Consider the following 16813-nt stretch of genomic DNA (forward strand, 5'->3'; position numbering starts at 1 on the left):
CCAAAATTAAATGACAACATAACAGTCCTCACCCTCAAAATATCACCTGCTTTGCACTCAGACGTGTTGAAGGGCACCTATGGAGAAATTTATCTTGTGAAAGCTGTTTGGAGAGAACTGTGTGTAGGTATAGTGTGTCCTACAAACGCGCGCACTTTTTGTGTGTGTGTGTGTGTGTGTGTGTGTGTCAACCTTGTAATGACATTGAGTGTAACTCATCGTTGCAGAAAGGCTTGAATTAACTCCACAAAAATACATCAAATAATAATCATTGGGAAAGTTTTTACTGTAGTATTCCTCACAAACATAACATGAGATCTACATCCTTTATGTCTGTCACTGTGCTGTCTATCTGATTCAGCAGGAGATGTAGGCACACTGACAGGAACGTGGGAACAGTGGGCGGGGAGAACTAGCTCATTTGCATTAAAGGCACAGACATAAAAAACAGCTACAGTTTGCTCAGAGCTGAAAACTCCAATATTCTTAAAACTATAATAAATTATCTGATGAGTGTTTTGAGCTGAAACTTTAGACACATTCTGGAGATAAAAAAAGACTAATCTTAAATCTTAAAAAAAAAAAATATATATATATATATATATATATATATATTTATATTTATTTATTTATTTCCTATAAAATAATCATGTCATCATGATATGGTAATTGACATTTAAACATGCCCAGGCTAGCCTTCAGGCATTCATCTGATCTCCAGGTTGCTTTTGCCTCATTACAGCTTTAAAGCAACTAAAAACCAACTGTTCAGGATGAAAAATGATAATGTTTTCACTGGCACCATATCTCTCGCACGCTTAGTCACAAATGGCACATTGTGATTGCGGAGGTGTGATTGGCCATGTAAGTTCACTTTGACCAAAATACAGTGGATCTTCAATAGCAGAGGCACAGAAGGGGGCCTGATGTGGGCCACGTTTTTTGCAGCAAGACAAAATGAAGTACCAATGCGGTATCTCTCACCTCATTTCCATACATCATTAGATGGTGTGTGGTGATGAGCGCTTTGAAGACCACGACCCAGCTGCTGTTGGTGGTTCTCTCAAACAGAGTGTCTGCCAGCTGGGGCACGTTCACATTCATCTCATTGGTGCAGTGGATGAGATCTGAAAACACACATAAGGCACATGTAAGAGCAGCATACATTACTCATTCACATCTCAAATGATGAAAGATAATAACCCACACAAAAGGCTCCAACACACACAAACATAGCAGGGCCCTTGAACTGCTTAAAGCATGTACACATTGAAGGTTTTAGAAGTGACAATAGCATTTAAATACAGCGGTGAATCACCACATATAATATTCTGTGTTAGGGCTGCACGATATTGGAAAAAACTGACGTTGCGATGTTTTATTTTTTCTGTGATACATGTTGTAATACTGCATACAATTTCACCAAAAGAAATAGCTCTATTTGAAAAAGAATTTATATAAGTTTGTTGATTATGATGATTTTGTAGAGTGCATCTGCATTTAATATAATAAACCAATCAAAAGTATTGCTAAAACAGTAGAGCAAAGATATACATGAAAACAATAAGTTTTTTTTTTTTTTTTTTTTCTGGGAGACCAGCTTTATTCAGAAGAGTAATCAAATGTAAAGTAAGTGAGTGTATTGTGTTTATATACTCAAGTACAATCAATCTTCCTTAAAGGTAAAAATATTATAATACGATTAACTGTGGTTCTTGGTCAACTATAATCACGCCTCAGCATTGCAGATCCTGCGATGTGACTATTGCAGATGTGCACATTGCGATGTCGATGTTGGGAATGATACACTGTGTAGCCCTATTGTGTATCGATTGAAAACAACTCGCACCTAAAATTGCTATGGTTAACAATATAGGGATGTGAATTGTGACCCATTTGGCGATTAGATTTTATTTGATTTTTAATTACAAAGTTACAATTTAGATCAAATTTGATTTGACTGAATGAAATATTGATTATGTATGACTATTTGAATTAAAATGTTAGCTCAACAGACAAAAAATATATGTAAATCTAAATGTTGATAATTAGGAGTGGACCAAAATGAAAATTCTGAATGCTAAAGATGAAAATTCTGAATGCACAAATTTGCTCCATAATAGATATTTCTTGTTTTATTAAATAACTGGTGCTGGGAAAAGTTTTATAGCAATAAATCACATCAATGATAAAAGTTTGTTTTGAAATAATTTGTGTGTATTATATATACATAATTGTTTATTACATACATGTGATAAACACATACATAAACAAAATGGTTACATTGATATTTAAATACACATATAATTTTATCATATATTTAGTCACATTTTATAAACATCTTCTCAAACATATGCTTGTGTGTATTTATACATACATAATAAATATAAACGGTACACATGCATATAATATGTCAAAACAAACTTTAATATTGGATTACATTAGTCATGATTATTCTTTGCCTAGCATTATAAATGACAAATAAAATATGTATGATACTATGATAGAAATGTCCTGTTGCAATATTATTCGAGTTATTTATGGTGAGCATTATGTGGTTTGTGCATAGATGTGTGTACATGTGAATAAAAAATAAAATAAAATATAAACTACTGAGCTCACTTAAAGCAAAAGTGGCCAAGCCATTGAAATGAATGGGTTTCATAACACAAAGCTTCAGAATCTGGTGTAAAAATCACTTCACATAATGCAGTGACTATGTCAAGAGGGAGAATAGAACCAGTGGCTAAAATATTTGTGCATACCTGCTGATAACCAACGCCTTCACATATGGCTATATATTAATGTAACAACCATTTACAATGACAACAGAACCAACATACTTATGTTAAATATTTTTTTACTTTGATTAAACCCTGCAACAAGAAACCAAATATGCACATTCAATGCACCCAAGTAAAGGTGCAACAGTGAAACTCATCAACAACTTGCTACATATTTTAAAAAATGAAATGATTTACAAATTCAAAAACAAAACAGGTCCATTACAACCTTTGTATGTAAAAATACCAAATGTAAAACAGTTATTTACTAGAGCCTAGACAGGTGTTGTGTTATTGCTAAATCCTGCACTAATCGAGATCTTGGTCATGTCACATGACACTGTCACCGCTAAAAGCGATCTATACTACAGCAGGTGCAGAAAAGCTATCAATTTTCCGCCATATCAGAATTATTTGTAAAATCAACGGCACTGTATCGCATCTAGTGCCTTTGAACAGTATGTTGAATTTTCAATCAATTTATAGCAACATGTCAAGACCATCCTCATTCGCTGATTCCTTGCACACAGAGAAAAGAGAAAACTATACAGCATTAACAACTTCTTGTCAGCTGAGTACTGTGCACACTGTTTAAATGCATAAATGTTATAAATGAAGTTGCCACTACTTTTTTCAGGAGTTAACTCGGTTGTTGAATGTAGTTGTCACTCTCATAATTCCAGCATAATGGATATGACATTTGCAGTAAAAACTCAAAACATAAATTTACATAGAAAGTAAATGATAACATTATAATGCAACATTGGTTTATATTTTCCAAAACAATTATGGCATCAGAAAAAGATCAATCTGTAAACTATTTTTTTAAATCAACATGCGTTATGGATGTGATGAAAAAAGTTTACCAGTCTACAGTGTACAACATACTGTACTTTGTAGGAATTCTGTGGATTAATCTGCACGACCCAAAATTAACTATCCTAATCAAAATGATAAGAGCTGGCTCATTATTAAACAAAAAATGATTGGTTTTATTTTACATTTTTGCATTTATGAAGAAAAGGCTTCGTTATGGATGTGACATCTCTCCAGTACGAATATGACAGATGTGAAATTGGCACTTGTGTGACTTTGGTAAATAAAACATAATTGTTTGAAAGCATTGATAGACACATTTGTGAGTATTTTTAAATTCTACAAAATACTTGCTTACACAAAAAAATTGTAGAAATGGTTTTGCTATTTTGGTAAAATACACAAAAGCACACACACATCACTTTAAATGCCTGCTCAAAAGTCTGCAAAAGTATAAAATCAAAAAGGCGGTACCATCAAAGCTCCAAAAAAGCAGTTATTTAATTAAAAGGGCTGATACAAGACGTGTAACGTTTTGAGCACAACTACCCTCAAAGGATGTTTTAAAAATTCACCTCATTTAGTACACAAAAGAACATCTAATATTTGTAATATTGATTTGTAATGTCGGTAAGAGTTGATCTAAAACGCACTCCGCATTTTCTAAATAATAAACCATATGGTCATTTTGAATGTGGCAATGATTTATAATTCAAATTCACATACAAAACATCAACGTTTACTCTTACCCAAACAGCAAAAAAGTAAAAAATTTGAATTTAATGCAAGACCGTTAACGTAATCCATGTTGTTGTTGTTGATTGAAGTCTTAATAGATTACTTTTACAATGTGAATCCTTTTGGATTTTCAGGATTAAATGAGTGTGATTTTCGTCCTTTTCTTAAATATTGTTTTGGTCAAGTTCCTTGTCTATATTTTGTTGTATTCCTTTGTTATATTGTATTATGCGTTTTCTCTATTTTGTGATGTACTGTATTATTAGGATTTGTTTTTGTGTATTTACATTTTGAATTTGCAAGTTGTAAATTTATAAATGAGCATTTTTCTACTTTTACTGCTGTCTGATGAAGAGTCTGTGTGCTCGAAATGTTACAGGCCTTGTATCATCCTTTTTAATTTAATAAATGGCCGTTTTTGGAGCTTTGGTGTTGCCGCCTTTTTGAATATACACTTTCACTATTTTGGTGCAAACTTTATGGCAAGGCTGACATTTGCATGAAATTTCTCTAAAGTGTTTGTCCAGAAAAAAACTTAACACTAAAAGAGATGAACTGATTACGAAATTTAGCTGTCATGAATAAATGGCCAAATTAGTGTAAACAAATCTCAAATGAATATATCTCAGTATTCTACACAGCGGGTTAGACACACTTCTAACCCAGTCATAGTGTTACGCAACACTCACAGACAAGCAGAGAAGATTCAAAGAGCGTCACGACTTTAAATATGCAGGAGCATCCCAGTTTTGCTTTACGTACTCGCATCCAAAAGCAGCATCTCTTGAACGCCATCAGAGGCTCAAAAACTCCCGTTTCTGTTCTGTCCTGTTTGCATAATGAAGACATTCCTCTTCCAGCCCACAGTGTTCTTTTTCTGTTCTTCAAAGGCAAATCTTTTCCCCTCTTCCCTTGAGAGAAACATCTCTTCACACAGAACAGGTAATGAGGGAGACGACTCCTCCGTATCTGTCGGATTTCAGCCCTGTGGGCCTGTCTGTTGTTCTAATAGGGAGTGCTAGTAGTAAGTAGTGCAGCTCCCAATTGGAGTCTGATGATTAATCACAAGGATCTGGCAAAAGAGACGCTACAATAGTGTTGGCTATACATCTACAAAACACACTTATAGGATGCCAGCGAGGTACAAATGGCCTATAAATTGAGGGTGCACTACAGAGTGGCAGCAAAAGCGGATAAGCTTCTGTTTTGCAATTTTCTCTATATATGCAAAGAGGAAATCATATTTATATTGATGTATGCTGTAGAAACATTTCACACAAGAGATGCAATTTCAGATACCATTAACAGAGGACTTACTGGCTGAGGTGATTATTATTATCGCTTAAATAAACAAATTAAATATCACTCCTCTAGCTCTAAGAACAGAACAACCAAAGTCATAAAATTAATTCCCAGGGAATGTTGAACTGAACCAATTTATACCCTTGATACTTTGGATATTTTGGGGAACTGTAAGACGTTAAAAAAAAATGATGTCTAGGGATGACACATGTAAAACCAGATGCTCAAGACATAATCTTTAATGACTTGTATTTAAAAGGTTGACAGAGTCTTGTGATATACGAATTCGTGTGGAGCATTAATTAAATGCATAGGTCTATTTTCCGAGGAGCGATTGATTTGAGGTAGCCTGCTATTTTCATTCGACGAGAAAAAATAAAACCTGATTAAACAGGTTGTTCTTTCTGCTGTTGTTCACATGTTATTTTGTTCGCAATATTTAATTTTGTGTACCACAAAATAGACACGTCAAATTTCTTTTACCAGTTAAGCATAATATTCGATTAACGAGTGGCAAATTTAACCGAAATGAGCATTACCAATGATGTACCTACAACTATGAATATACAACAAGCATCACAAATTAAACAGCCAGAGTGAAGCACATTCAACTGTAAAAACTGCAAACATAAAATACTCAAGTCATGTTTAACTCTGCGTTTACATATTGGTTGATATATAGATGTATTAATACACATAAACTAGGGCTGGGTGACTAATTGAAAAATAATCTAAATCGACATTTATAAATTCTAATTGATCTAATTTTTCCAGGTCAATTTTTTTTGTGTTTTTATTTGAATTGATTGTTTTAGCTGTCCTGTACGGTGACCTTGAGTGTCATGAAAGGCGACTTTAAATAAAATGCATCATTATTATTATTATTATTTTGAGTTACTTTTCCTACCGCATGTGGAGTCACGTGACCCCACTCTGTTAAGGCTGATTTATACTTCTGCGTCGAAAGCAGAGGTGTGGTCTGCCCTGCCGCAGCTTTCGAGAGCTTGCATACCTACTCCACAAACTAATAAAAAATTTAACAAAATGTTGCATGTTTGAATTACACTGACGAACATCTCTGTTGCAGAGACGCCTCGAGATGGCATATTTATTCATTACAATAAAATTATTATTTTTAATTTAAATAAAATCTTTGTTTACAGAAGATTCAAGAAATGCACAGTTTAAATATTATTTACAGGATATACAAGTTATTTTATTTAGAAGAGATGCTTTTTATTTTTTACTTTTAATATGAAAAACATTAAAAATGAATTTTGTTTCCAAAAGTGCAAGTTATTCATTTTCCCTTTTATACAAGAAAAGAGTGACTGTTGGTTTTAGGCAAGTATTTTTAGGCCTTAATATAAACCACTGATTACATGATCCTGCATGTATTATAATGATAGTGGTGTCCTTATAAAGGTAACCAAACATTGTGCAGAAAATTGAAAACTGCCTGTAAAATAAATAAGCATTTCATATTAAAAAAGTGCATTTACACAGCTAATATGAATGCATACTGTTAAGAGCTGAGGTGGGTCAGCGAAGGTATTATTTAGTCTAGCTTTTATGTTGCAATACTAGCATCATCCTTGCACAGAATTTTAAGCAGGCACAGAGCAACCCTAAAATAAGCATTTTGGGGCTTATTAAGTATCTGTGAGGAACCTGTACCATCCAAATGTAAATTAAAGTATTAGTTAGATTCTTGTTTTTCTTTCCTTTTTATTATAATTGTATAAATAAAGGTTTCCTCGCTGTATTAAAAGAATAATTCACACACAAAAAACACCCTCACCCAATTTTATTCACCCTCGAGCATATCAAACATGTTCTCTCTCAAAAAAAGATTAGATAATTTCCCTATTTAAAAGATGAAAAATTATTTATTAACTACGCTAAGACATTTTGAAGAATGTATGAACATTTAAAGCATTGAAACCACTATGTTGATTGTGTCCAAAAAGGCATCGGACCCTCCTGACTTTAACTGAAAAGACAAAAAAAGTTGACATTTATAACAATAAATAAAATAAAATCTACTATCAGATTAACAAAATCTAATGGTTTCTCTAAGGGCTTAACATAAAATAAAAATGCCTTTTTATTTTAAACTTTTTAAAATCAAACCAAACCAAAACTAATTTTGTTAGGCATATTGACAGCTAGATAATCAGAATACTCATTTCTAGCTTGGGTGTTCTGGGTGGTAGCTGGGTGGTTACCCAGCCCATCCCCGAGTCTAGATTCTAGTCTCTAGATATGGCTTAGTCCCCTCCTTATTCATGGCTGTCTGTGGTATCACCCAGCAGGGGAGGGAAATGCATAATCTTGCTTAGAAAATTAATAGCACAGAGTCGCATTTTAGGAATGATTCATGCCCACAGCACAAATGAGTTCCATGCTAAAGTTTAGTACATAAGGTGAGCAATAGTAATTGTACTCCAAACAGCATTAATAAATGTGTGGCATCCTGAAGATTCACATTAGCTGCACTGCGCTCAGCCTCTCATCCTAAGATGAATGCATATTCACGCACCAAGACTACTATTAAAAACACACCGCAGCCTGTTGGTGAATGAGCAACGAGATGGCTGCCAGTTCAACAGTCTTTTCACCCATTTATCTCTCTCTCTCCTTCTCTCCAGGCCTGCACCATGCTTTCTTGCTCATTTCCAATGATGGTCAAGAGGAGAGTCTGTGAGCTGATTGGTTCCTTTGGGAGGGAGAGAGGGAGGGAGGGGAGGCAGGCAGAGGGAAAGGGAAAGAGAGTGAAAAAAACCCATCTGAAGTGAGGAAATGTGCTGATTTAATCTGATAAAACAGAGCACATTTGGTGGTATTGATCACCAAGTCCATTGTCTTTAACCATGAAAAACAAATAACAGAACGAAAGTGAGGAAACGCCCCATTCCTGCTGACACTTTGAAGCACATGGAATGTATGTGGTTGTATGACTGATTACACCCTGAATCAGACAATGGCGCCTTCTGGCACTACATAAAGGCTATTTTTTATCAATCATTTAAATGCATCTATCAACATTTCGTCTAAAATGCTTAAACCAACATACTGCATAAATAAGCACTGTTTGGCTTGATCTGGTGCTACTGAACACAGGGTGTGTTTCAGAATGACCACAATTATGAGATTCCAACTTGTAAAAAGTGTTTTCGTCCTTGCAGAACTCGTCATTATAATTGACTCGCACCACCTAAATGGCTTCAAGCAGTTAGCGGAATTATATTTCTGCTTAATTCCTGTGATTACTATTATTTCTCAACAATGAAGGATTAAACTGAAAATAAACAAAAGCCATATAAACGTAGCTAGCACAGACAAGAATAAAAAAAGAAAAGGTTAATGGCTGGAAAATAATGTTAAAAGATAACACTGAGGTGCTTTTTTTCTGATAATTCAATGCACAGAATTCAATTATTTCACTTACAACACTTAAAGATTGTGTTACTGTTGCCAAGATTCATTTCAATAAATCAGCAAGAATTTAAACCAATCAGAATTTAGCATTCAACACCCCAACAGTATGACTAACAATGTCTAAAAAAATCTTGCTTAGGGATGCACATTTTGGTAAATTTTGTCAACCGACAACCGCCACTCGTTACCCGAATAATAACTGTTAACTGATCAGATTTATATTAACATGTCTATTTTGTGCCACAATAAAAATTGCATTTTAAAATACTGATTTATTTTAGCATGCAAACAACAGCATACAAAACACAGTGTTTCCTCTAGGATTTTTTTCCAGCTGTGGCAGGAGAGACAGGCCTTTTACACAAATCTACCAACTACCTATATGTTGTTATTTCAATGACAAATGGAGAAATGTCGTGAGCGCAGTATTACAAGTCTAGATCTCATTTATGCAATGAGCATCCAAATCTCTTTGCTTGCGTGCCGATTTCCTCTGCTTGTGCACAAAACTTCTTGCACGCCCCCTTAAATATATGCTGCTCAAGTGCAGAACTTCTTGTGCGCTCTCAAATAAATGCTGCTGAAACTAGAGATAGAACTATTAGATTTGGAATATTTATAGACGCCTACAGAGGGGCATTGATGTGTCCTGAAGTAAAGTGAAATGCCTATAAACTCTAGGAAGATAAAGTAATTATATGCAGAGCCATTAATAAGTATAATTATAGAAGCCGTGTTCATCTTAACTGAAAGCTACATTGTGTTTGCTGGTCTCACGCATCACGCACATGTCAGTCAGTCAGTCAGCATGTCACCTTAAAGGGTTAAACAAAGAACACAAAGCACTAATGCGATTACACAAAAGTTTGCTCTGTTATAATTCACTTACCTTTTAATACGTTTTGATATTATAAATTAATTAACAACAACGACTAAATGTTTTGAATGAGAAGCTGTAATGTAGCCGTGGCGTGATGAATTTTGGTGTAGCGCCCCGCAAAGGAAGAATAAATGTAGCAGAAACCATGGAACATATTAAAAAAGAATAATAACAACAGATCAACTTTATGCACCGGCAGTGTTTCCAACAGTATAGAAAGAAAAAATTAACTAAATAAAAATTATAAAATTGATGGGCCTGCCCTAGATATTTTTCAATTAAATGAGAAATTTTGCTTATAAAACAAAAACACTGACTGAATCCTTTTTAAGAACGGGCATAGGCTGTTCTTTCAATCAAATGTTTGTTTTTTTCCGTTAAATAAAAGTATCAGGCTACCGCAAATTGATCGCTCCACTGAAAATATGCACTTAATTTATGCGACACTGTTATTCTTATATCACAAACCTCTGTCAACATGTTTAATAGAAGTCATTGTTTTAAAGATTATGTCTTGAGCGTCTGGTTTTAAAGAACTTGTGTGCTTTCATTTTCTCACTCATTTGCAGTTTATGTACACGCACTGCGTAAAAATGAAAGACAATGACTTGGCTCATATGTTGACTTTTTGAACAGTTAAGGCTAATAACGCATACAACAATTTAGTTTTTTACATATGATATTGCATTAATTTTCATACTTGTTTTATAAGCTATACAATGAAAGCCTCAGTTTGGTGCAAAGTTATAATGCGAAAATCAAAAAAATGTTTGGACTTGTTCGATTCGTAGATTATGTACGCTATTTTAGAAATGGATTTTTTATAAGAACTATAAATAACTGTCTTTTTCCAAATGGAAAAAAGGATGGTTTATTGGTTGTACACATAATCTAACAACTATAGCCTATTTGTTGTGTTTATGAGCTGTGCTGGAGCGCACTCTGATGTAGAGAAAATCCTGACGCTCCAACTTGTGGCAAGCTTGTTTCCAAAGCAGCTCAAAATTCAGGATGTTTTGTTTTGCGATTTCTTTCTCTAATTGTTTAAATAAACGAGGCATTTTAGACGCTGATCCAGATCAGAGGCAATTAGCATCAACGCTGGTTTGGCATCAACTCGTCTGTGTCAAACTGTGACCAGCAATATTCTTCTTTCATTTTGCTCCTTGGGCAAAATATGTCTGTAGGCATGTGTGGTTGCAAGTGTTACTATATATATATATATATATATATATATATATATATATATATATATATATATATATATATATATATATATATATTAGTTTAATTGATACTATTAATTGGATAAAAATGTAATGGTGAATTGGTTATTATGAGCATCCTTAATCTTGCTAATAGTTTATTTTTAAATTAGTAAATAAATGTTAATTGGAAAATAAGTTAGCAGGTACTTAGTGATGCGTTAAATAAATTGTAAAATGACTACTATTCATGTATGTCATGAATTACTTGTCTTGTTGTGTATGTTGTCACAGAATAGCAGAACTCTGACAACATAGTCTTGAACAGCTCAGAGTGGAAAGCCTGGATTGGCATGACAAAAGCAAAACAAACTGCTCAAGAAAACTGAAAGTAATCTAGTAGACGCTGTCCTTCTAGATTTAACTCTGATCAAATTTACTATGCTAAAATGCTACATTCTGAATCATGACATATTGTATTGTATGGTCCCATTTGTATCACATCCTGAGATAGTTAGTGATAGCGCATTATTCTAGTTTCTAATTATCCCCTTTACAATGTTCCTCAGTGTCGCACATCAGTTTTTTGTTTGTGAACTTGATTTTTGAGTAACTGAAATAACGGTGGCGTTTCACACCACAGCCTTTAAATAGAGTTTCTGCCAGTCTTTCACTAAAACAGACAATCACAGTTATTCCTCACAAACACACACACACCTGCAAGGTCTTGTGCTGAGATGTGTGCACCAGTGCACGAAATGAGGTGCAGCGATGACGATTGAATTCGAAAAAAGAGGTGGTAGCAAGCTGTGGCCCAGTGATGTCACTGCACTGCAACAAATGGAGAGGCTTTAAGCCATGAGGTCACTCAATTAGTCAAAGTCTTATTGTTAGACTGACAGACAACGAAATCCATTGGAAATGTCCATACCGGGCTGAGCCTGTCACCAGTCAGAGATGACAGAAGTGCAAAACATTCTTGGGTTTCCAATGCACACATCACTGCCATAACAGGTCAACGCAGAGTGGTTTAGAATTAAAATCAACTGCACGCGAGAGTGAAAAATGAGTCAAATTACAAATTAAAGCGCTTTTGATTCAAAGCATGATTATTCTATGCAGCGCTCAGGCTTAAAAATTAATCAGGATTGAGCCTTGATGAGGCACAGGAAGTTTGGCAGGAAGCCTTTCGTGTGTGTATGTGTGTACGTGTGTATGTACAAGGAAGTAAATTGACCAGGTGGCCCGTTGGTCTGTCCAGCTGTCAGCCAGAAGTCTGAAGCTGGTGCTCACCTCTGAACCGTCACAGCTGCCTTGCTAATTACCTGTTCCAATTGTACTAATCACTGACTCCAGGTCAGTCCTTCCTGAACCTCTGCTTCCAGGAAAACTGGCCAATAATGCTCTAGAGGTGAAATGGGAATTTGATATTTCAAAGTATTGCAATATTGCATTGCGCAATATTCTCAGTAAAAAAAATTATTTAATATTTTACATACACAAGTATTTTGGGGGAAAGTGCAAGTGCTACAAGAAACATTCTGGAATTAAGACAGAAGCTATTTTCTAAACTAACAGTAACATGTCAATTATCTACATTAGCTGTATAGTTTTAAAATGAAGTGATTAGAAAATTCAGTACATCTTGCACAATTAAACAATGTCCAAAACTGAATGCGAATAGTGTGCAAATGTACACAAAAATGATGGCGCAGACCTTCTTACTAGGGCTGCAACAGTTTAATCTGTTCGGTATGTATCACGGTTTTACAATCATGATTTCAGTACAGTACAGTATGTGCTAGGTTTAAAAAAAAAAATGACTAAAGAAAATAATTTATTTAAACTATAAATAATAAATATATTATATATATATATACTATAATATATTACAATATATAATATATAATACTTAAATATATTACTATATATAAACTATACACACATTTCCTGGCTGTAGATTTGCATGTTTTCTCATTAATTAAATAAAAAGTAGGACTTTTTAAAAGTTGTAGGTTCAAAAAAAAAAAGACAAAAAAAAAATTGTGTAAAAGCTTAAATTCAGCTTTTTCTATATTACATCTTGACCCAATAGTCTCAACCAATTAAGAAGATAATAATTATTTCAACAACGAATGTTTATTACCAATCATTCCAGGGAGCTTCGTTATGACTTATCAGAACCATCGAAGTGGATGAAACTTAAGAAATGAGAGAGCGTTCAGCTCTTCTCTCTCATTTCAGCAGGAACAGTACATTAAAAAAAACCTTTTTGAACAGAAACTGGTAATCTGTTTAAACTGGTAAACAGAATGCATAAATAGCAGGAGCGGTCGGGTGCGGAAGAACCCCAAGCAGGAGCAGCACTGCAGTAACTATAGGCTGTATGGGACAATTCTGGGTCTGGACACGGAACCCCAATCTGCCTATGACCACTGATCTAGGCTATCTTTGTAATGACAAAAATAAATGAATAAAAAAATTTGGCATTTGTTTTTTTTGTGTCTGTCTGAATTTACATTGAATGTCTGTTGAAACACACACGGCAATGTGCTTTGTTTTGGCCTCATCTGCGCATTTGCACTGTATCCCCTCACTTGCCATACTGAAACTCAAGACACAGCGTCACATGAGGAAACGTGATGTCAACAACAGATTTAAACAATAATACAAATAAGGAGTTATTGGACAGGTGATCGTGAGCATACAAAAATGTAACTTTTTTGTTTTGTTGCAGTTGTTTTGATCTGCAAACGGATATTAAAAAAGCATATTCTGAACCGCGGATCACAGGGTGCACCGAACCGTGGGAGGACAACGGTACGTTGCGATTGTTTTACATAGAACCGTTTAGTGCTGGGCGAATAATCAAAATCGACATTCAGAATCTATAATCAATCAAATTTTTTCAGTTACTTTCCCTACCACATGTGGAGTCACGTGACCCCGATCTATTTACACTTCTGCATCGATCACAACATTTGCGGTCGCATGTCCCTGGCAGAGACTGATGCCGATGCTTACCTCTCAAAAAATTTAACTGCATGTCGCATAGCACAAGCTCTGCATTGCTACTTCTTAAGGTACAACAGTGGGGAAAAAAAATCAACTTATTATTGCATGCTTGTTCAAAAAAAAAAAACAGCTATTTTAATATATTCAATTACAATTGCACTACACTACAAAAAGAGCATTTTCAAATTTCTTGTGTATTCCGATTTGTTGTTGAAAAAATAATTTACATAACTTGTTTTTGTGACAAATTTCTTAAAGATTACATCACAAACAAATTAAGTAAAATATAAATAAACAAATGTAAAGCTGAGCCAAAAAAAACTTAATTTCATGATGTAACTAAAGAACTAATTATGTAATAATGAATAAATAATGTTTATCTTCGACATTTTTCTCATAAATTGGAAGAAATAAATTCATTAAAATGTAAACCAATGGGAAACCATTTCTAGTGATTTGACGTCAAACCTGCACCACTGTGTATTTTGCCAAATAAAAACAAATATAAAAAAGATTGTCCTTCCTTTGTGAAAAAGAGGATCTCCAATAGAAGAACTTCAGACCAGTTGAGATTTCTTCTATGCTCAAAAACATAAGCTAACCTTTGCAACTTGCAAATAAGAAGAGCAAACCATTTAGAATGTAATGAGTCTTTTAGCGGCTAAGTGCTTCGGCTAGTTTAAAGAAAAGCAGCAAGGAGAATTCTTCTCCAAATAAATGTCTGTGCTCCCTCTGTCTGGGGAACCTGGGAGCTCTATTAAAAATAGCTGCCTCTTTTGAGAGCTTGTTTGCTATGTCTGTATCTGTGCCTCCATTTCCTTCCCAGCTGTGTGTTGATGGCCTTGTTGCTGTGATTGCAAAGTGCTGGAAAAGGAAATTATGCTTATCTGGGGTCAGTATGTTGGAAAGACCTCTACCAGTCAAGTTGATATGTGGTGGGTTTTCGATTAGTGCTCAGGGAATAGAAATGTGATGACAGTGACAATTTTGTAAAAGGCCCTATATGGGATTCCAGAAGAGTGAGTTCAGTGACACAGTTCTGTGGAATACCACAACCATTTCTTCCACGTCATTCCCATATTTTTCTCTCTCTTTTCACCAGCACAACTTTATAACTAATCAGCATCTTGGGAGAAGAGCTTTAGAATTCTGTAAAGCTCTGGTCTAGAATAAAAAGGACAAAAGATTGAGCCACACAATCACATGCAAGATCAGTCCACACTTCTTTTCTCAAACAGCCTGAGGAAATGACATTTAAGGAAAAGTAAAAACTGAAAAGTAGAATAATCTAATCCAAGTCTTTATCGAATTAAAACATTATTAACCGCATCCACTGTAAATGAATTCTATAGTTAGAAATAAAAATTATATTTAGGTTACTCTCATGTTATGTCAACTAATGGCAATATGTGTGTAAGGAACAATAATTAATACAACCCAGGCTCTTTATGATTACGTTTTTTTTTTTTTAAGTTTTTGTTTTCGCCCACCACTAAACCCAAGAGCAGTGTTTTAAAAAGCAATCCAAAAAAAAATCCTCGCCTGACCTTTTTTTTTTACCAATCATTTGACCATTCTCACTCTGTTATTTACTTGTTTATTGAAATTTTTTGGCTTCTGTTTTTTGTCTTATCTGCATTCTGAAATTTTTCTTCACCAGATTCAAACGTTGGTCGTCGCAGTCAACCCCACTCTGCATTTCAAGTCCACCAACATACATGTCAAGCTACTGGACAGCGGTAAAGCCGTCCACATGAAACGCAACGGCGTCATAACGCCTCATGGCAATCACTTTAAAGACAAAATGCAGCCATTTGTAGCTCCGGCTACATAATTTGCGATCTCCAGAACTGTATATAGAGCTATGTTTTCAGAATGAGCCTCTGTTGAATTAATACCCATGCTGGCCATGCATTGTCCTTGCAGCTTTAACACATATTGATATAAAACTAATTTGTTTGCATAGTTCATATTAAAAATGTAAAGAAATTTGCATAAAAAGTCTGCTTTTATGTTTGTTTATGTTTTTATGTGTGGCTCAACCTTTGCGTGGTCACAGACCCTGTACCATGGCTGACCACGACGCTGATGCACCCCTCTTTAAAAAAATGTCTTGACGTGTAGCGCAAGCTCTGTAATTGTTTGGCTTGATAGTGGTGTCAAGCTTGGGCAGTGCAGAGAGCTGCGCTGGAACATTCGCGTGCGCTTGACACTGAAATATAAATCAGCCACTGCTTTCCACTGCACTGATAATAAAGGGAAGCTGGGCCAGAGATGCCTTAAAATGGCATATTTTTTTCTATTATATTAAAATTATTTTTACATTAAAATATTTGGTTTACAGATGACGCAATGTGCGTTTTATTTTCAGATGAATAATTTGATATTTAATAAATAATCATATATGGTGTGTTTACTTTAATTTTTATAAAACCAAGTAATGTACCCTACAGTCAAAAATCTCTCAGTTGTAATATGTGATCATATTTACTGTACAAAACCTCTCAGTGAGCTATGAGGGCAAAAAAAAAAAAATAATTATCACTCATTAATGTAATCAAGTTAAAATGTTCAATTAATCGAAATTTTGATTTTGACCCAAATCGCCAAGCCTTAATAGCTACATTGATATT

General features: G+C 34.6%; 1 protein-coding gene across 24 annotated transcripts in view; it reads right to left on the reverse strand.

Moving 5' to 3' along the window:
* The window catches only part of si:ch211-200p22.4, a 93130-nt gene that overhangs the window by 67406 nt on the left and 8911 nt on the right, over window positions 1-16813 (reverse strand). For all 24 annotated transcript variants that reach the window (XM_073908383.1, XM_073908381.1, XM_073908376.1 and 21 more), the window contains exon 2: window positions 985-1127. In XM_073908383.1, coding sequence (XP_073764484.1) covers window positions 985-1127 — 143 coding nt within the window. The remainder of the gene's footprint in view (window positions 1-984; window positions 1128-16813) is intronic.

Source organism: Danio rerio, chromosome 7 (genome assembly GCF_049306965.1).
Source record: "Danio rerio strain Tuebingen ecotype United States chromosome 7, GRCz12tu, whole genome shotgun sequence".
Lineage (NCBI taxonomy): Eukaryota > Metazoa > Chordata > Actinopteri > Cypriniformes > Danionidae > Danio > Danio rerio.